Source organism: Nycticebus coucang, chromosome 15 (genome assembly GCF_027406575.1).
Source record: "Nycticebus coucang isolate mNycCou1 chromosome 15, mNycCou1.pri, whole genome shotgun sequence".
In the NCBI taxonomy this organism is placed as follows: domain Eukaryota; kingdom Metazoa; phylum Chordata; class Mammalia; order Primates; family Lorisidae; genus Nycticebus; species Nycticebus coucang.
In genome coordinates, this window is record NC_069794.1 from 11,902,908 (window position 1) to 11,924,193 (window position 21,286).

The following is a 21,286-nucleotide window of genomic DNA, read 5'->3' on the forward strand; positions in this document are numbered from 1 at the left end:
TGATTTTACTATAAAGTGAATTTACTGTAAAATCACTTGAAATACCTGAGGTAGTGTCCATCCCACAGTCCTCCGAATTTACCATAAATAAGTGCAAAGAGAAATACACACACATTAGCATCTTCACAGCCATTTGCCTGGAGGTGTTGTGCTGAAATTTTCGGAGCACCACAGCTCAGGAAGGAGGTTGGGAGGGAAACAGGAGCTAGTGATAGGACTTTGAGTGTGTGTGTGTGTGTGTGTGGTGTGGCGGTGCGGGGGGAGACAGGAAAAGATGAAGCTGAGCCGGCAGCTCTCCTCCTGTCACCATCAGGCTCCTCCTTGCCACAAGCTCCACACCCTCACTGCCCGGCTACCATCTCACTCCGTCTCCATCTCTCCACAGCCTGCCGACCCCTCTACCTCCCACTCAACCACCGCCCTCTTCAAGCTTCTCTCCACAATGCACCAAACACCAAAAGCCCCTCATAATATGGCATCACTTCCTGACTGAAAACTCTGCCATAGGTCCCCACTAGCCGAGGATACAGTCGGATCCATACCATGTCCTTACTGAGGCTCGAGTGGCTTGGCTCCCACTTGCCTCACTTTGGCTCACCACACTCTACTTAGTCTCTGACTGCAAGAGTTTAAAAAGCAGGGGTTCTCAAATTGGGGCCTGTGGGCCAGCAGCAGCACTGTCACCTGGAAACTTATTTCCAGACCTACTAAACCAGAGTAAACTCTGTAGGTGGACCCAACAATATGGGTTTTAAAAGTCTTCCAGTTGATTCTGACCATTGCGTAAAGCATGAATGAGAGGCAATTATTATACGCAGTCCCCAGGTTACAAACAAGATAGGTTCTGTAGGTTTGTTCTTTTGTTGAATTTGTATTCAACTTACTTGGAACACATGCATTTACCTATTACCTGGAATAGTCTCTGTTCAAAAGCGCGCATTGTGCGTCAGTTGGATGTTTGTAACTCGAGGACTGCCTGTACTTGGAGAATTCTGATGGGTAAAACGGAAAGTACTATTGCGCATGGTGAGGGACACACACGCTGGGCACAATGGCAGGTGTACATTTCTGCCCAACTTCTTCCTAGCTTTGTCATCGCAGGAAAGTGACTTAGCTTGCCTCAGCATGGTGTAATGCCTAACAGCAAGACTGCTTGGATTCAAACCATACCTCCTGTTAGCCATGTGACCTTCACCAAGTCACTCACTTTCTTTGAGCCTCGGCTGCCTCATTTGTAAAAGAGCAATAATAGCACCCACTTCATACAGTTGTTGTGAAGTTTAAAAGACTTGATATGGGAATGGTGCTTATACCTGATGCACAGAAAGACCATGTGTTCTTATTACCACTATTAACTGTCATTAATTTCACACGGACTACACGTTCTATTTTGGAGACAGTCTACACTGAATGCTAGTGCCTACAGAGAGTAAGTAAGATCTATTCCCTCTCACAAGGAAAAACTTTGCTCACCCTTTTTTAGGTAAATGACTTTCTTTCCAATATACCTTTGCCCTTCTGAGCTTCTTTCTTTCCAGTTGGACTTAACTTTATGCAGTGACCGCTTCCAAAGAGTCAAGGGATCTGCTTTAAAGGCTTATTTCAGATACATCAATGCTTTTTGTAGCAAAGAACCTAATAAGACTGAAAAGAGATTTACTGAATATGATCCTCGCCATTAGGGAAAGTATTTTTTGATGATAATTCTAAATATATTACCAGTATTAATTTAGCTATAAATTCTACATGGTTGTCATCAAGACAACTATCTGTACAGTCATTGAGAAGGATGGTAAGAGTATCATGATACAAAAATCTGGATAGTAGGAGTTTGTATCTCTTTCTTCTCACCACTGAGAGGTCATCCTATGTCCCCCTGATGAAGACATGTGAATACCTGTGCCACAACCATTCAGTGCAGACTATATTCTACTGGTCATAAACAAATGCAAGAAAGTCTTACTGTTTGTTTATTTGACATAGGGTCTTGTTATGTCCCCCTAAATGGAGTGCAGCGGCACACTCATAGCTCACAAGCTCCTGAGCTCCACTAATTCATCCACCACCATGCTCAGCTACTTTTTAAGTTTTTTTTTTTGTTTTTTTTTTTTTGTAGAGACAGAGTTTTACTATGTTGCCCAGACTGAAGGTTACTGAATTTTTTTTTTTTTTTTGTAGAGACAGAGTCTCACTTTACCGCCCTCGGTAGAGTGCCATGACGTCACAGGACTCACAGCAACCTCCAGCTCTTGGGCTTTCGTGATTCTCCTGCCTCAGCCTCCCGAGCAGCTGGGACTACAGGCGCCCGCCACAACGCCCGGCTATTGTTTGGTTCCAGTTCAGCCGGGGCTGGGTTTGAGCCCGCCACCCTCGGTATATGGGGCCGGCGCCCTACTCACTGGGCCACAGGCGCCCGTTGTCCTGAACAGCGCACGTTTCTGTTAACCTGCATCTATGCAATTTCAAATCCATAGAAGGTTATAGAGTGAGTCATATTTTATAACTAAAAACCCATAAAGGCAAAGAACTACTAATCTTCTAATATTTTAAACAAGTATGCAGGATTCTTTTTTTACAGCAAAGCATAACACACTAATCTTCTTAGACTGCCTGAAAAAGGAAAACATTAATTCCTCAGGAATTAACATGAAGGAAAACATTAATTCCTAAAATAATTAGATCTAATTCTGTTTAGATCCTCTAAAATAAGAAAAAAAATGTTTTCAACTATAAACAGTATAAGATGAATCAAACACAGCTTTCCCCTCCTATATCTGTAGGTACTGACAAGGATTCTGAACTTGAGGAGGCCTTCTAACTAAATCATCAGAACACTTACCTGGATAGTCCTCTGAGTGCCATCAACAGTGACAGACAGTAAGGGCAAAGCCAGGTTCCACGTACCAGTCACATCTAGTTTCGACCCATCAACTTCCACCTGTTGTGACACCAAATAAGACTGTTACCATGAAGACAGACAGAAAACTGATCTCAAGTTCATTGCTGCATACAAAGCAGCAGCCATTCTAAACAGATGGCTCCCAAACAACCTGTCATGTTTACTGCTCCAGCAATGAAAGACAGGGTCCAACAACGGAGTCTCCCTCACCATCTCCAGGGAGAGGTGAAGGACCTGTGAACAGCTGCCTCTGGGTACTGAGGTTTCAAGCCATTTCCAGCAAGTAGCAAACAGCCTTCTAACTCTAAACCTATCTGGACATGCTACATTTACTGCAATTAGACAAGTAATGCATATAAATTCCAGTGACATTTTGCAACCCACACAACAGGGCTTGCATATAATATCCTCTCCAAGGACCAAGGAAGAACTTTTTCTGTGTTAATTTTAATGAAGGACTATCAATTGTTATCTTAATGAAATAGAAGCTTTAATTAGGCAAAATTCTTTGGTATTAAATATCAAAAGTCCATTCAAACTTTGTAAAGTCCTATCACATTTTGTCAATCATAAAGGACTAATTTTATCAAGTCATCATTCATGAAGATACACTAAAAAACACATACTCATTCAAAACAGAGATAAATTTAATTTCCAAGTAAATATAATAATATAAAAATTTAATTTCCAAAGAAATAATAAAAAATTTAAAAATCATAGTTAATTTAAATATAGTATTATAGTTTTTTCCTTTTCACTCACTGATGATTAGTCCCTAACGCTTTAATATGAGAGGCTTGCAAATATTACTAAAGTCTACAGTAGACAATCTAACAAAAGGGTACTTACGTTTGTTCAAATTTTAAAATCAACCTGATTTTAAAATTCCCTCACTATCAAATGATTCTCTTAAAAGACATTCATTAAGAGCCAATATTGGGCAGCACCTGTGGCTCAGTGGGTAGGGCGCCAGGGGTGGCGGGTTTGAACACGGCCCTGGCCAACTAAAATAGCCATGACAACTGCTACAACAACAACAACAAAAAGCTGGGCATTGTAGCGGGCATCTGTAGTCTCAGCTATGTGGGAGGCTGAGGCAAGAGATTGCTTAAGCCCATGAGTTGGAGGTTGCTGTGAGCTGTGAAGCCACAGAACTCTACCAAAGGTGACAAAATAAAGACTCTGTCTCAAAAAAAAAAAAAAAAATCAGATATCACAGTCCTCACTCTTTCCTTTTCTGCTGGACAGGTAAAGGTGTAGCAGTGGAGAAAGACTGGTAACAACATTATGACAATCATCAGGTACCCTAAGAAAGGGTAGAAGTCTGCTTCGGGGACATCGTCTAGGGGAGGCTGCAGGCCCAGTCCTCAGTGTTAGGCATTCTAAACAAGCTGTGGGGGCAACACTCACCACACTGAGGACAGAGAGGCTGCACAGATAGCCTGAGCACATCACAGTAGGAATCCAGAAGTGTCTACGTGTCTAATGAGTGACTTAATGACAGCCTTCATCCATATGATGAAGACCACATGGCCCAGGGGGACTCCATGACTGCTGGCAATCATAGGTGTCCCTCAGTACCAATGGAGGATATCAAATTTGATCAAGTCCCTGATGTAAAATGTTACAGTATTTACCCATAACCTATGCACATCCACCTGTACACCTTAAATCACCTAAGATTACTTATAAAACCTAATACAACATAAACATTGTGTGAAATCATTGCTCAGCACAAACACAAATTTTTTTCCAAATATTTTCAATCATGGTTGGGTGAATCCACGATGCAGAACCCAGCGTTATGGAGGGACAACTGCTAGAGGGACCATGGGTGGCAGAAGCCTTCACAATGCCTTCAGAGCCCAGAGCATAGGACTCCTTACTTAATGGTTACCAGTCCAGGCCCCTGCAGCAAAGATTTACTAGGACAGCACTGAGTTCTACTCCCCAGCTATCGTCATGAGGCAGACTGACCACCATCCCCAAAGGACACACACCCAGATGCCACCTCAGAGGGAGCTGGGAATAGGGGGAGAAAACTGAAATACTACGTTACCCAAAAGAGATTGTTTAAACCAAAAGAGGCCAACATCCTATTTATAGGCAAGGTTTTCTTCCCACCACCCCTTCTAACTAAAGGTAGAAGGCTTATGAGAGACATTATTATGTGATAAAAAATAAACAAGCTACATTCCCTTGTACATCTGATGAGTAATTAGTACAAATTTTCAAATTTACTATATTATGAAGCAAAGATGCAACCATGCCTCCAAATCACAAACTAGGAAACATAGCTGCAAATATGAAATGAGGCAAGGGGTGTGCTTAAAGCCATACATGTCTTCTCAGGCCTCTAGCAGGAGGAAACAGATTTCCCAGAGATACGTAATTCTGAACAACAGCTGTCATTACACAACCCAGAGAGCTTTACTGACGCTGTCCTCAGAGGAGCAAAGTCTCCATGCAGGGAGAGGCCACAGGAGAAGCCCAGAGTGTCTCTGAACCACAGTGTAGTGCCCCAGAGAGGCGGGGGCAGACTGAACTGAAGAATTCTTCCTGCTGTGCCATACCCATTGTTCACACCCAGTTCTCTAGTCAAGGGAGACTTTAGACCCAGGCGTAGAGCTGAGGTGGCATTTCATTAAATAACACTGGGAAAGACAATCACTTATCTCCTCAGTGCCAGCAACTAATGGGAAATGAGCCTGAGGGCAAAGGTTTTAAGCACAGATTTTGTGCTTAAAGAGGCACCAAGGGGACAAGCTGCTTCCCACCCCCATCCTATTACAATGTAACCAATACAGGAGACCTCTGTATATAATTTGAGAAAAAAAATTATAAAGGGAAAAAGGTAAATTAAGAGCAAATAACATAAGATCTCCTCAAAGAAACACAGGAAGAGTTCAGATAAATAATTATCCAAAGTCTCAAAGGCAACCATAGGAAGTGACCCCTCTTTAAAAAAAAAAAGTGAGCTCAGAGAAGAAAAACAAAGGTTCAAAGAAGAGATTATGCAACAACAGAAGGAAATGAAAATCAAGCTGGTAGAACTCTGAAAAAAAATGAAGAGAAAAATAACATCATTGAGATAAAAAGCCGCATTAAGAAGCAACCAAAAATAGAATGTGACTAAAAAGAAAGACAAAGACATGGAGAAATCATATAAAACAAAATAGATAAGACCAATAACATAAACCCAATATAAAGGGAAGACAACAGATACAGAGGAGGAGGAGGAAGAAGGGAACACAGAAAATACAACTATCTTCTTCAAGAAGGCTTATAAAGCAAAAAGAATACACGTACACACAAAGAGACAGTACGATAAACTTTTCAAAATAAATGTAGATTGATGATGTTCATGGAACTTTAAGGCGAAAGAAAGAATTATGGGGGCATTTAGGCAGAAATTATAACAAATGAAAAGGCTCAGGTCATCCTAATTTCCCAAGAGCAACACTGATATAAGACCACACAGTTATATGGTCTAAGTACTATAAAAAAAAAAAAAAGTTGCTCCTCCACCCAATTTTATACCCAGCCAAAGTTTCCTTAAAATGTATCATATAAATATATACATTCCACAGCATGTAAGAACTTTCTTTTTAGTGCCCCTTCTTTTAAAAACGAGGTAGCTTTATATGTACTGATATGAAACCATCCTCAATACTGAATAGTGTATATTATTTTAATAAATGTATGCTATCATTTATTAAAAAATGAAACCTTAATGTGTTTTTAAATGCATAAAATAGCTCTGGACAAATACATAAGGAACACAGTGCTGAGGAACAGTGATGGCAGAAGGCTTGCTTTTCTCCATAAATCCGCTTACATTTCTAAAATTTTGCTCCTGTATACATGTATTATATGGTTAAAAAAAAAAAAAAAGAAATTTAAAGTGAAGTCTAAGTGTGCTGTAATAATTTTCTCTGTCATTACAACACATAATCAATAGCTACTTCAGGTCTTTCACTAGCAGGCACATAATAGTAGCTGGTTTTTTTAACTGCATTTTGGGGTCAGCCAGGTGTAGTGGCTCACACCTGTAATCCTAGCACTCTGGAAGGTCAAGGCGGGTGGACTGCCTGAACTCACGAGTTCAAGACCAGCCTGAGCAAGAGCGAGACCCTCTAAAAATAGGGTGTTGTGGTGGGCACCTGTAATCCAGCTACTCGGGAGGCTGAAGTAACAGAATTACTTGAGCCCAAGAGTTTGAGGTTGCTGTGAGCTGTGATGTCACAGCACTTAGACTGAGGGGATACAAAGTAAGACTCTGTCTCAATAAAAATAAATAAATAAACTGCATTTTGGTTAAGAGGCGGGTACTCATTTCAGTTTCTCTGGATGTAGATTTACTGACTTTATCTACACCACCCAATTTTACAAAGTGTTTCAGACAATCTTCTTCAACTGAAAAAGAGGGACCTGAAACTGCAATGCTAAAGGTCTCCGCGAGGTCTAAAATTCTCTGGTTTGGGGGGCTACAAAGCCCTTTTATTTCAGATGTTAATTTAGATGGTTAATTTCTGATATGATAGCTTCCAATATTGTAAAGGGACTTTTGCTTTGCCCAAATGCCTCTGTTTGGAGTTAAAAGGTTTTAAGATCTTTAATAGGCAACAAAAGCTAATAAATTAAGTCAAATTCAGTGTGGAGATAAAAAGTAAAATAGACCAAAATTAAAGTGACAAATGACATAATACCATGAGCCTCATACTTCTTTCCAGGCAGACAATATTATTAAAAATGTCTTAGCAGCCTAAAGACACTAGAATATTGGGGCGGCGCCTGTGGCTCAGCGAGTAGGGCGCTGGCCCCATATGCCGAGGGTGGCGGGTTCAAACCCAGCCCCGGTCAAACTGCAACAACAACAACAAAAAAAATAGCCGGGCGTTGTGGCGGGCCCCTGTAGTCCCAGCTACTCGGGAGGCTGAGGCAAGAGAATCGCGGAAGCCCAGGAGTTAGAGGTTGCTGTGAGCCGTGTGATGCCACGGCACTCTACTGGAGGGTGGTACAGTGAGACTCTGTCTCTACAAAAAAAAAAAAAAAAAAAAAAAAAAAGACACTAGAATATTTTAAATTATGTAAAAACTCTATATTTTTTAAATAATCCAAAAAAAGATGTTATGTTGTGTCCTTAAATACACTGAGGATGCAAATGTACCAACTTTCCATTAATTATAATATTAATATTACCCCTCACTCTGGGCAGATGACTTCCTTTTCTTCTTTACCAAAATCAAAGCTGCAGATACAGGTCCTCCAATTTTCTTGCATCGTCAATCACATTCTTTCCTACACTTGATCTTAGCCAAAAGGCTGCAAAGCCATTTGTGATCTTTCCTGTACCCACATCTCCTGCCTTTTCTGCTTCTTAATTAATCCCTTTCACTTCAGTGTTTTCCACCTTGAGTCTACACTGGCTCCTTCCCTCCTGCTTTCGGGCATGTAGAGCACTCCCTGGACACCTGTATCTTTCCTCTTCTTTGGAGGTTCTAGAACAAGAGCTCTGGACATATTTTCTTACCATATCCTTTCCCCATATCCTTCAATGATCTGTCTAATAAAACTGAATTCTAAAAGATCATAACTCTTCAGCAATTTTTATACTTGCTTCTTAACTCTCATTTTTCTTTACTTAGCAGGAAGGAAGGGAAGCCTCTCTGAGGAGATGATCTTTAAGCTAAGACCAGAAAGGAAAGGAGGAAATCAGTTAAGTGTGCCAGTGCTGGATGGATGAGAATATTCCAGAAAGATTATCATATTAAACAAAAATACCTGAGCAAGAAAGAGCTTAGCTGGTTCAAAACCAGTGTTCCTGGAACAGAGAAAATACAGAGAACAGTGCCCAGAGAATGGGGACAGCCATGTAAACACTGAGGGTTTCAGCTATAAAGGGACATCATCCTCTCACTGTTATTAAAGATCATTCTGGTCACAACTTGGAGAATGAATTAGATGAAACAAAAACAGATATTACACTGGCGAGATCTAGAGAAAAGGGACATTCAGAAGTAACATCCATCAGGGAAGGAAAGTGGGACATGTGAATACAGCGGTGGAGACATGAGTCTCCTGAGAGGAGGGGAAGAGGAAGCTTATCAGAGAAGCAAGCAACAAAAGTGCCCCCCAGTGGTGGATGCTCAGCTGACGCAGGCCAGAGTGCACGTGCACCCATGAGAATCTGCCCTTGCTGTGCGATGTGTGCCAGGAATGTTCAGGTGACTGGACACAGGCACGGGAGAAGAGGGAGGCTGAGTTATCTAAGTTTGAGGAAGGAATGAAGGGGTGAAGTAGTTAAGGGTATTCACAAGTCAGTGATTACAGTTCTAGGTCAGTTCTAGGATCTAAGCTGGGTAAAAGCTGTAAAAACAGTAGTGGCGCCTATGAACAGAGAGAAAACAGGGACTGATGTTGTGTAGAGGAAGAGAGAGAGACCACAGACTGACTGGGAGTCTTCAAGTGCAGGGAGAGGGAAGCAGGGGAGGAAGCCCGAAGGTTGCCAAGAGGAAGGTGAGAAAGTGATGAAGATGATAATGTGAGTTTCTTTTTTTATTTTTTATTTTTTTTTTGAGACAGAGCCTCAAGCTGTCCCCCTGGGTAGAGTGCCATGGCATCATAGCTCACAGCAACCTCAAACTCCTCGGCTTAAGCGATTCTCTTGCCTCAGCCTCCCAAGTAGCTTGGACCACAGGTGCCTATCACAACACCCGGCTATTTTTGGGTTGCAGTTGTCATTGTTGTTTGGCAGGCCTGGGCTGGATAAGAACAGGCCAGCTATGGTGTATGTGGCTGGTGCCTTAGCCGCTTGAGCCACAGGCGCTGAGCTGATAATATGATTTTCATAGAAAGGCCCTAGGAGAGAGTTGAACACTAGTCTAGACTGACACTGGGAGAAAAACAACTCAACCTCCTTTTGAGGTTCACGTGGCATGAGAATAAAACCACTGTAAGGTTTCAGTTAAGAGAAGTGGAACATTCACGAGAAAGGTAATACAGGGGAGTCTGTTGGCCACAAAGCAGGAGACTCAGGGGGGCAAAGGAAAGGGTTGACAGGAAGCGGAGAGATGATACAGAAGAGGACGTGGATTTAGAACCACGTCCACAGAGGACGTGAGGACCTCTAGAGACTCAAATATTCTGACTTCTCCCCATCTCCCCCTCAGTCCACACCTGGGCCACCGCACCTCTCCCGGAGAGTACTGCAATTCTCCAGCCTCCCCACCTAGACTCTTCCATATCTCTTCACTATGGCCAGAATAATCTGTGTAAACAAAAAGCTAATCATTTATGAAAGCAGATAAAGGGCAGATAGAGCCAGAATGATGAGAGAAAGTGTGTAGAGGGGCTGTAGCTTCTGAAAACTATAAACTCTACAACAAATGTGGAGCTGGCAGTCTTTTTTTTTTTTTTGGAGACAGTCTCACTTTGTCGCCCTTGGTAGAGTGATGTGGCATCACAGCTCACAGCAACCTCAAACTCTTGGGTTGAAGCAATTCTCTTTCCTCCACCTCTCAAGTAGCTGGGACTATAGGCACCTGCCACAGCGCCCGACTATTTTTAGAGACTGGGTCTCACTCTTGCTCAGGCTGGTTTTGAACCTGTGAGCTCAGGCAATCTGCAGCCTTGGCCTCCCAGAGCACTGGGATTACAGGCGTGAGCCACGGCACCCAGTAGCAGGCACTCTTTAGTGTAAGGATGTCAGAGTCACCATTTCACAGGCATTTGAGGCACAGGCTAACTGCAGTAATGGCAGTATAAATTTGAATTAATCAGGACAAGGATATGGTGGGTACAACTCATGAAATTCATCTCAACACACTTTATTTTCTGAAAACTTTCCCCTAGCTTAACCAGAGAGATCAGTTTCACTGAAATGTATAAAAGGAATATGTATGATACAAAAACATGATTTCTTTCCTATTTCAAAAAGGCATTTTCTCCCACATTTAATAATCTACCTGTAACTCTGTATTGCATTAGAAGTATTTAACTGCATTTGTAGTACAAATAATGTTGATGTGGGAATAGTTTCCACGAGTTGTTTGGAACATTCAGTTTTCCTATCTACGTCATCATAAGGGAAAAAGAAAATACACACCCTAAATTAATTTGACATTTGAGAGAGATTACTTACATCCTTTAACATTAAAACTCAAAAAACCCGACTTCCTCAGAGATACCTCATGACACAGTCAAAATATTACAGCTTGCATTGCAACTGGCACCTATTAAACATTTTTAAAAATTTATTCAACATTAGAAATGTAAAACTTACAAAACATTTGCCAAAATAGCATTTCCCAAAATAATAAAACACCGTAAGAAGTGTTTTTGAGTCACCTCATCAGTTGTCTTTTTTGTCATACGTGAATTCTTTTTTGTCAGCAAATGTTAAGGAGATTAGCACTGTGTAGAGTTAAATTTAAATTAAAAATCCAGGTATTCCACCATTTTAAAGAAGACTTTGATCATAGATCTTGCTTCTATTTCTAAAAACAATATGAAGGATAAAAAGGTGAGTTTTTGTGACTATAAATAAGTCTCAGAAAGTAATAACTAGTTTTATAGTATAAAGACATCCCGTGAAAGCCCCTTTAACAAGCTTTCATAGTATCTTTAAAATAATCATACTGCAAGAAGTGTGGGGAAAGATCTGCAGTTTTCTGATTTGACTCCTAGGCTAGCAATGATTCCAGAAGTAACATATCCCCACTCAGCCCTTTCCTGTTCCTATTTTACGCATAAGAAAATCAAAGAACCATATAAAAGTACATAATTTACAGAAGCAATTACCTTGAAACTACTTTGAAATACTCCTTAGAGTATTTTACTTACATCTACATGTTGAAAGTAAAAGTAGCAAATGTAATCTGAATACTAAAATACAGTGCTTGTATATAGTACATGCTCACTGCACCTTGTAAGAAAACTGTTCCAAAGACACATATGTTTATTGGTTCTTTTTAGTTCTTATCTCTTAACTACTAACAAAAATAATATTATTAAATTATATATCCATTACATGAGATACAGCCATTCTCCCTATAACCAAAGAATTTGTATGCCATTAGTTAATTAAATTGGGATATTACCACCATCTAACATAATTATAGTTCACTAAATTTTACATAAATGGCTAATGCAGTTGTGAAACACAAATATACTTTAAAATTCTAAAAGCTAAAATATTGACAATAAGCATCATATAATTTTTCTATCATTTAATAGATCTAATAAATTTGCTAAGCTTCTTGTTTCAACACTTATTTCTAGGTAAAACATAAGAAAATTCTAACATCTTAATGCAATTATAATCATTAATAATTCTTAACATTTCCGTATGTACTATAACAGTTTTATACCTTAATGTAACACAAAAAGGGTAGGTTTCCTTTATCTTGCTCTTCTGATTACTAAAATATTTCTAAATATTCACACGATATATGTATCTCTATTGACCTTCTAGATGGAAATGAAATGGTTGTTTTATGAAAATCAAAAGGATGAATTATTTTTTGGTAAGTCTGCTCTTTATCACTATCATCTTGGAAACAGCCTTTTCTTTCTCTCCAAAATATATATGTAATAATGACAATAACATCAAGAAGAATTAGATATAATGTTGGTAAAGATCAGTTGATTTGTCACAAAAAATTCTATTTAATATGCATATGTTATAAATGTAATTAAATATATCTCCAAAGATGTAAACTGCAAAAACAAATTTTAGGTACTAACCTACAATCAGCCAGGTTGACTAGTTTCTGTTTAATTATCGCCTCATTAATTGATCAGTAACAACTTTAATTTCAGTTTTACGGTTTAAAAAAAAACTCAACGTTATTTTGCCCACAGTTTAATTATAATAGTAGTGTATTCTGGATTGGTGTGAGAAGGTCACTCACTGCAGATCACACTGTAAATTATATTGGCCTAATGAATAACTCAAGGCAGGTGAGAGTAACATAAAGTGCAGGTGGAGCTACTCTCCCCTCCCCTGCCAGGTCGCATGAAGCCTGGTGTTTCCAGTGCAGCCCTGTCCTCCACAACCATAATGCTTGTGCTTGCAAGGTGCAGGGAACACTCACTGGGGAAAGGACAGTCCCTTCAGTAAATGGTGCTGGGGAATTGCATATTCATATCAGAAGAATGTAACTAGATTCCTGCTTTTCACCCTATACAAAAATCATCTCAAAATGGACCCAATGTAAAACTCAATGTAAGATTCAAAATGACAAAAATACCAGAAAAAAACATACAGGAAACATTTCAGGACATTAGTCTGAGGAAAGACTGTATGAATAATAATAGCTCAAAAGTACAGGCAAAATAAACAAAATTAAACAAATGAGATTATATCAAACTAAAAAGTTCTGCACAACGAAGGAAACAATCAATAGTGAGAAAACTACAGAACAAGAGAAAATATTTACAAGCTATTCGTATGACAGGGGATTAACATCCAGAGTATACAAGGAACTGAAACATCTCAACAGCAAAAAAAAAAAAAAAAAAATCCAATTTAAAAATAGGTAAATCATCTAAAAACACATTTCTCAAAAGATGACATATAAAAAGTAATCAGCATCACTAATCATGAGGGAAACACAAATTAAAGCCACAATGAGGTATCATCCCACACCAGTGAGGAAGGCTATTATAAAAAAGACAAAAAAATAACACATGCTTATGAGCATGTGGGAAAGGGAGAACTCTCACACACTGTTGGTGGGACAAAAACGGTACAGCCACCACGAAGGACAGCATGGAGGACATTACGTTAAGTGAAATGAGGCAGGAATCTGAAAGTTTTAATGCCACATGTTCTCACTCATCTGTGGAAGGTAAAAAAAAAATAAAAATAAAAAAGTGGATCTCATAGAAGTAAAAAGTAGGACAGAGTTTAGTACAGGCTGGGAAGGGTAGGGGGAGAGAGGAATGTAAAGATCATTAAGGATATAAAAATACAGCTCACACCTGTAATCCCAGCACTCTGGGAAACCAAAGCAGAGTTGGGTGACCAATCTGAGCCTCAGCAAGAGTCTGTCTCCTAAAAAAAAAACTACACCAGTATGGTGGCTGGCACCTGTAGTCCCAGCTACACAGGAGGCTGAGGCAAGAGGTTTGCTTGAGCCCAAGAGCTTGAGGTTGCTGTGAGCTACCAGCAGGGGAAAAAATACAGCTGGAGAAGAGGAGTAAATTCTAATATTCCACAGCACTGCAGGATGACGAAAGTTAGCAGCAATATATAGTTTCAAATAGCTAGAAAGAAGATCCCAACACAAAGAACTGATAAATGTTTGGGATGGATATGCTACTGTTCTCACAGTTACACATTATATCCAAACCATAGTATGTACCCCATGAATATGTACCATTATTTGGCAAGTTAATAAAATTAAAAAAAAAAAAAAAAAAAAAAAAACGCTTGGCTTTGAACCTCAGTTACCTAACCGTTCATGTCTCCATCTCCCCATCTGTAACACAAATTAAGTGGTCGTGAGCAATGAAGTCAAGCCCTTAGAACAATGCCTAGTACATAATAAGCCCTCAGTGAATGGTGGTGATTGTCAGTAGTTCAACTTAGTGATGCTAAGTTCTCCTCCCACAATAGATTATTCTAGATCTATTTTTTACCTTTTTCAACATACCTACTTTGGCTGTTCTTTTATTTTTCTTGTTCTTCCATTAATTCCTCCTGTATTATTTATCCTTTTAATTTGATTCCTATTACTGTCTCTTTTGCTTTTCTCAGATATTTTGGTACTACAGAGGTCCCCCAAAATCCCATCACCTGAGCTGGTGGTTGACCAGCACAGAACACATTCATTATCTAAATGGGCTATAGGACTGGCACAAAAATACCTAAGTCTTCCTTTCCATACACTGCTAATTGTGACATGCTAATTCCTACAAAGCCTACTTTGAAGGCTTGTTGTTGAACATTCTAAAGCACATCCTTCGATACTCGAGAGTTTCCCCTAATAATTCACTTCTCCTGAACAATAATAAATATGTTCAATATTGTGTTTTCTACATTCCTATCTACCAAGGATTTTCCAGTAGGTGTTTTCTCAGTTTCTGTAGCCATCAGTGACATTATTCTTTTTTCTTTTTTTTTTGGCAAGTGTCTCAGTCTGTCACCCCAGCTAGAGTGCAGTAGCACCATAGTAGCTCACTGCAACCTCAAATCTTGGGCTCAAGCAATCCTCCTGCCTCAATCTCCCACAGTCCTGCCTTAGCCTCCCAGAGTTCTAGGATCACCAGCATGAGCCACTATGCCCAGCTTTATTCTTAATATGTATAATGAAAGATTTATGATTATATATTTTTACATTATAATACAAATAACATATTTGATGGTTTTATGTTTGTATCTAAAACTTTGGGTAGCAAATTTATTCCCAAAAGAATTAGTGTATATTTTGTGTTCTTAACACTTTTCGTGGATTTCAAATCTAATAACGTAATGTTTTATAACCATGAACAATAAAACTTCTTTTTTTTCCTTTCTGTTTGCTATCTCAGTTTGTCCTGATTTCTTTGACAGGTAAAGGTGAGAAGCAGAAACTGATTCTACTCCAGACCTACTCATCCCATCCATCCAATGAATAAGCTAACAATCAGCCAATCACTCTGCATCCATCACAGCAAGGAAGACTTGGTCTACAAAAATAACTACCCATTAAGTTAATCATAATCAATCATGCACTTGCAAATAATAGTCAGCTTGTCAACTCTATAGGCCATTGGCATAGCCTCACTTGTAACTAAGGTTAACAGTTACCAGTATCTTTTTTATGGCTACTAAAAGGAGATAGAAAAACAGTATAATTAGTTTCTGTTATTCTCATGAATATCCTGGAGTGTTCCTCCAAGAGGGTGGAGCCCCCTTGATAGTATTAGTGCCCTCAGAAGATGCAAGAGTTGTTTCCCATCTCTGTTCTCTATCACACACAAACACAGCAAGAAACACGGCCACCTGGAAGTTGGCTCTCCAGACACCAGACCTGCAAGCACCTTGATCTGTGACTTCCCAGCATACAGGACCAGAGAAGTAAATGATTGTTGTTTAAGCCACTTGATCTATGCCATATTTGTTACAGTGGCCCAAACTGACTAAGACACTTTGCTAGTTCTGAAGATTACACACTAGTTAATTTGTAGAGTGTCCTTGGGTTTGGAAAAATGTTTCCACGTGATTTATCCATTTTTAGCAGCAATACCCCAGAAATGATGTGCTTTTTTCAGCATCAAATCAGAAGATGCACAATGTCAATCTGTCCCATTACCAGTGAGGTAACTTTGTCAGAAGGTTTCTGCCAAGTTTGTCCATGGTAATGTTAAGCCCTACGCAAATATATACAAGCCTGTTTTTATAACTACCTATAAACAACTATAACTTCCCATATCCCTCACATTCCAACCAGTCCAACGCCACAAGGTTTATTTTAGCCTTTCTCCGGCCTCAATTTGCAACTTCCTTCAAAAACAGTGAGAAACTGTCCCTCATTATCCAGTTAACTAGCAAGTTTGCTACCTTTTTCTTTCTCAATTTGTCTGACACACATACACATAAATCTTCTATCTTAAATATATTTCACAAGACATCAAAAAGTATGTATTACAGAACATATTCTTCTTAGCAAGGTATCTCAAGAATGGAAGAAAAAGTATCCAATGTACTCAGCCCTACTATGAAACCAACTTATAGCTTTCATATGATAACCAATTATAGACCAAGAATATGGAGAAAGGGGGGGGGCAGAGAGGGTGGAGGGAGGGTAATCAGTGGGACCACAACAGTGCATCTTATCATCTTATAAGGGTTCATGTGAAATTTACTAAATGTAGAATATAAATGTCCTAACACAGTAACTAAGAAAATACCGCGAAGGCTATGTTAACCAGTTAGATGAAAATATTTCAAATTGTATATAAAACCAGTACATTGTACCCCACGATTGCATTATTGTACACAGCTATGATTTAATAAAAAAAAATTAAGGAAAGAAAAGGTATATATTATAGAAAAAGAATATGACAGTGCTTTAACCACAACAAAAAAAAAAAGTTAACTTGACACTAATGCAAAATCTTAAAAAAAAAAATAGGTTTCTCTTTGGGGAGAAAAGAACAGTGTACTAGACCAGAGGGCCCCAACCTTTTTGACACCAGGGACCAGTTTCACGAAAGATAATTTTTCCATGGACTGGGGTCAGGGTGGGGATGGTTTTGATATGAGTCTCCAAACAACTGATTTATTATGGTCTCTGTGCAGTCAAACCTCTCTGCTAATGATCATCTCTGTTTGCACCCACTGCCAAGCATCAGCATTACCACCTCAGCTCCACCTTGGATCACCAGGCATTGAATTCTCCTAAGGGGGATGCAATCTGGATCCCTCACATGCAGGGCTTGTGCTCCTGTGAGAATCTAATGCTGCTGCTGGTCTGACTGGAGGCGGGGCTCTGGAGGAGATGTCAGTGATGGAAAGTGGCTATAAATACAGATGAAGTTCACTCTCTGCCCGCTACTCACCTCCTGCTACATGGCCCAGTTCCTAATAGGCCACAGACCATTACCAGTCCTCAGCCTAGGGGTTGGGGGCTGCAGTACTAGACAATAAGTAGACACAGGTTTGGGAGTTGATGGAACTTCTACAACTCAACAAACTTAAAAAAAAAAAAAAAGCATCAAATTATAGGTCTGCAGTATCTGCTATAAAATATTCTAGAAAAAAAAGGATCAAAGGAGGTCTACAAGCACAATGTGGCGCTCATCATCCTAGCCTCTCAGTTTTATGTATATTCTTAAAACTTACCATGGTGAAAGGTTAAAGGGATTAGGTCAGGTCAATGATTTGGACAGACCAAAGAATTCTAGTTCATACTGTCCATTAATTAGCGAGCCAATTTGGCCATAGGGAGAAACGGGTTTACTAAGTCACACATGTATTACAAGTAGGGATGACAAAAATGACTAATTCTAAAAGACATGGCATTCACCAAGTGTTTGCTTGGCCCTATTCTCTCTATTCTAACTGACATCTCTCTAATCTAGCTCCTTAAATTGTGTTATCTAACTATGCCAAATACAAACTCTTTTCCTTCTGATCTCTTTTACTACTGACAACCCCATCCATCTAGGAATCCTTCCAAAAGTCCTATCACCATTCTGGTACGGTTCTATTCACTTCCATCAACCAGTTAAACGTGTGGCATTGATTGTCTGAAATCCTTCTTGGCTTCTGGTTGCTTAATAAATGAAATCTTAACTTCTCTATATGGTCCTCCAGGTCTTCTGTACTAATGGTCTCCGTCCAGAAACTTACCACTTAGATTTTTCTTCCCTCTTTCTCTTACTTTCAGCACATGTGCAGAGGCACTATATTCTGAAGTTTATTCCTACTATTCCTAAACCTAGACTAGCCAATTCCACCTAATAGGATTTCATCATCCATCCTTTATCACCTGCTACACATGCTTTTTATTTCATGAAGTTTCCTCTTTTCTTTCAGATTCAACTTCCCCAAATCTACCAGTACCATCCCTTGTCCTCTGCAAAATTAAATGAGGTCTTTCCCTGCCTTAAATTTCTGTAACGTTTTGTATCTCCACGTACTTATCAAATCATGTCTCATGTTGCCGTCATTACTGTATTGATCTCAACACATCCCAACTAAACTCGAAGGTCATGGGTGAGCTATTGTTCATGTCCCTCATAAAGGTCTCAGCACAGTGTTCTGATCTTGATAAATACTAACCATATTAAAATAAAAAATATCTAATCAAGTTAGACAGAAACTAACTTTTATCGTTATGATTATAAGATTACTGGAAAGTTACAAAAGCTATGTTTTAAACTAAAATGCCATAACATAACACTGACACAAGGATAGTGACTCACTTTCATATTCAACGGATGTTTTTCAGGTTTAAGTGTTTTTATATTATGTCTTAGATCTACTGATAGCATGGTTCTATTTTGAAACTCCCTAAGATAGCTTTGGTAAGACTGATAAAGCAACTTTTAAGTAAAAATATTTTTACTTGTAATATCAGCAAGTGTTGATGATTCTTATATTTAAAAATCCATATATAGCAGATTACAGTCAGTCAGTCCAACTACATAAAGCAGTGGTCCCCAACCTTTCTGGTACCAGGTACCAGTTTTGTGGAAGACAATTTTTCCACAGACCAGAGAGCAGGAAGTATTGGGGTTGGGGACAGAAGACATAAAGGACTCCATTAAACCCTTTTAAAACACAAAATCTACAACACAGAGACAACTATCCCATCACTAACCCACACATGTAGTACATCCCAGTATATTTAACACAGCTCATTTAAAGAAAGGAAGGAAATAAAAACAAAAAAAATTTTTTTTTTTTCATTGTTAGCCACCCTCCCAACAGGTGCTTAACAGGGTCTTGCTTTCCTGGAAGGAAAGAAAAACAATTTTAAAACAAAACTTAAAATGCTACTTAAAATTCTATCCCATTTCTAGGGTTTCACTTTGGTGTCTACAAAAATAATCAATTCAAGTTGTCAGATAAATCCCTCTAATTCTGTGAACAAACTAAGGCTATAATATTGTTAATAAAACTGTGCTCCCAGACTGAAAGGAAAATGAGCCTGGTGCTTTGCCAGGAGTCTTGAAAAAGAGTGTGGCTAATCCATATACCAGTTTTAGTAGAAGTTACTGGAATAACACCCAGAGCATGGCCAAAGTGAAAGCTAATGAGGAGTGAGTGGGAAATGATTGGGAATAGTATAAGGAATTAATGAGCAAATTGTTATTATTTTTGAAGACTTCCAGGGATAAATTTTTTTAATGGAATCATTTTATAGTTTAATTCTTTAGAAAGCTATGAAAAATCTAAAATACCTTATATTTCAAGCAATCCTACTCTGAAATAAGATCAACTCAAGTCAATTCTCAGGATAGACCAAAACTATGGAAAAAGAGGCAATAGTTCGAAAAATAATCTTGGTTTTTCTACCACTCATTAGCCAAAAGCCAACATTTTAAACACATTTTTCAAAGTTTATTATTATTTTGCTGTAACAAAGCTCAAGGGAAACTTGGATCAATACCAGGATACAAAATGTACATTAACTCATCTAGATAATAACCAATAGGCAGAAGAAACAGGTGGCAGACACTGTTTTCAATCCTTAACTTCCAAGTGAAGTCTCCAGCAAGCATCTATCCTGAGTCACCACTTTGCAAATAGGAACCTTTAACAGTTAAAGTTTAACTGAAGGGAGTATTGGCATCATCACAGCTCACAGCAACCTCAAACTCCTGAGCTCAAATAATCCTCCTGTGTAGCAGGGGCTACAGGTGCATACCACCAAGCCTGGCTAATTTTTCTGCTTTTCACAGAGACGAATCTTGCTATGTTGCCCAGGCTGGTCTCCAATTCCTGAGCTAAAGTAATCCACCAGCCTTGACCTCCCAAAGAGGTGGGATTATAGGCGTGAGCCATTGTACCTAGCCTGAACTCTACACAAGCAATTCTAAATTATTGGAGCGGGGGGGAGGGTTGGAAGAATAGAAAACACATAGAAATACCTATACAAGCAAACATAAGCTAAACCTCTTCTAACTCGGCTAGAGAAAAGCACTTTCTTTTTGGAAAGTACTTCTATAGAAGAAAAATACATTGCTATCTCAAGCAAAAACAACAACTACTACTAAGATCAATCACTATATAACACCTAAAATTATTACTAACACTTTTGTGAGCGTTTATGTTGGACCACACAGAACAGAAAAAGACTCATCCCAATAACTATAATTTCTAACCTAAGAGTCATTCCTTTCAATTAAGGCAAGTCTTAGAAAACCATTAAAAGTATTAAAATCCACACTGCCTAGGAATTAACTCATTTATATAGGTTAATTTATCAGTTATGTAGTTCTCACTGTAGATAGGTATCTTTTGATAAAAGAGACCAATGGTGGGTAAAGAGGGGAAAGCAGATTCTGGGAAAGAAGTGGCAGGGACAGAAAACCTCACAGTAGTAGGGGTGAAGTCACCTGCATATTAAACAGACAGCCTTTCTGTTCTGGAAAATTGCAAATATATCCAGAAACAGGAAGAATTGCTTTATCAGGCCCAATACATCCATCACTTAAATTCAGAACTTACCCACTCAAAGCTTTATCTATATCTACAACTGATTTACCCACTTGCTCCAACGCAATTAAGAAGCAAGTCCCAGACTTCTAGCTGTTTCATCCATAAATTCAAATGGATACTTTTATTAAGTTTAGCTTAACTCCTGTGATGTGCATCAAGCGAACTACTCAAATTAATTCAATATTCAATAACAACAATCTCCTTTATATTCCACATATACACAGTAC

The 21,286-nt window shown here is 39.0% G+C and overlaps 1 protein-coding gene across 3 annotated transcripts in view; it reads right to left on the bottom strand.

Annotated features, from left to right (window-relative positions):
• The window catches only part of PCCA (propionyl-CoA carboxylase subunit alpha), a 396,610-nt gene that overhangs the window by 99,975 nt on the left and 275,349 nt on the right, over positions 1-21,286 (bottom strand). For all 3 annotated transcript variants that reach the window (XM_053563974.1, XM_053563972.1, XM_053563973.1), the window contains exon 20: positions 2,840-2,938. In XM_053563974.1, the coding sequence (XP_053419949.1) occupies positions 2,840-2,938 (99 nt within the window). The remainder of the gene's footprint in view (positions 1-2,839; positions 2,939-21,286) is intronic.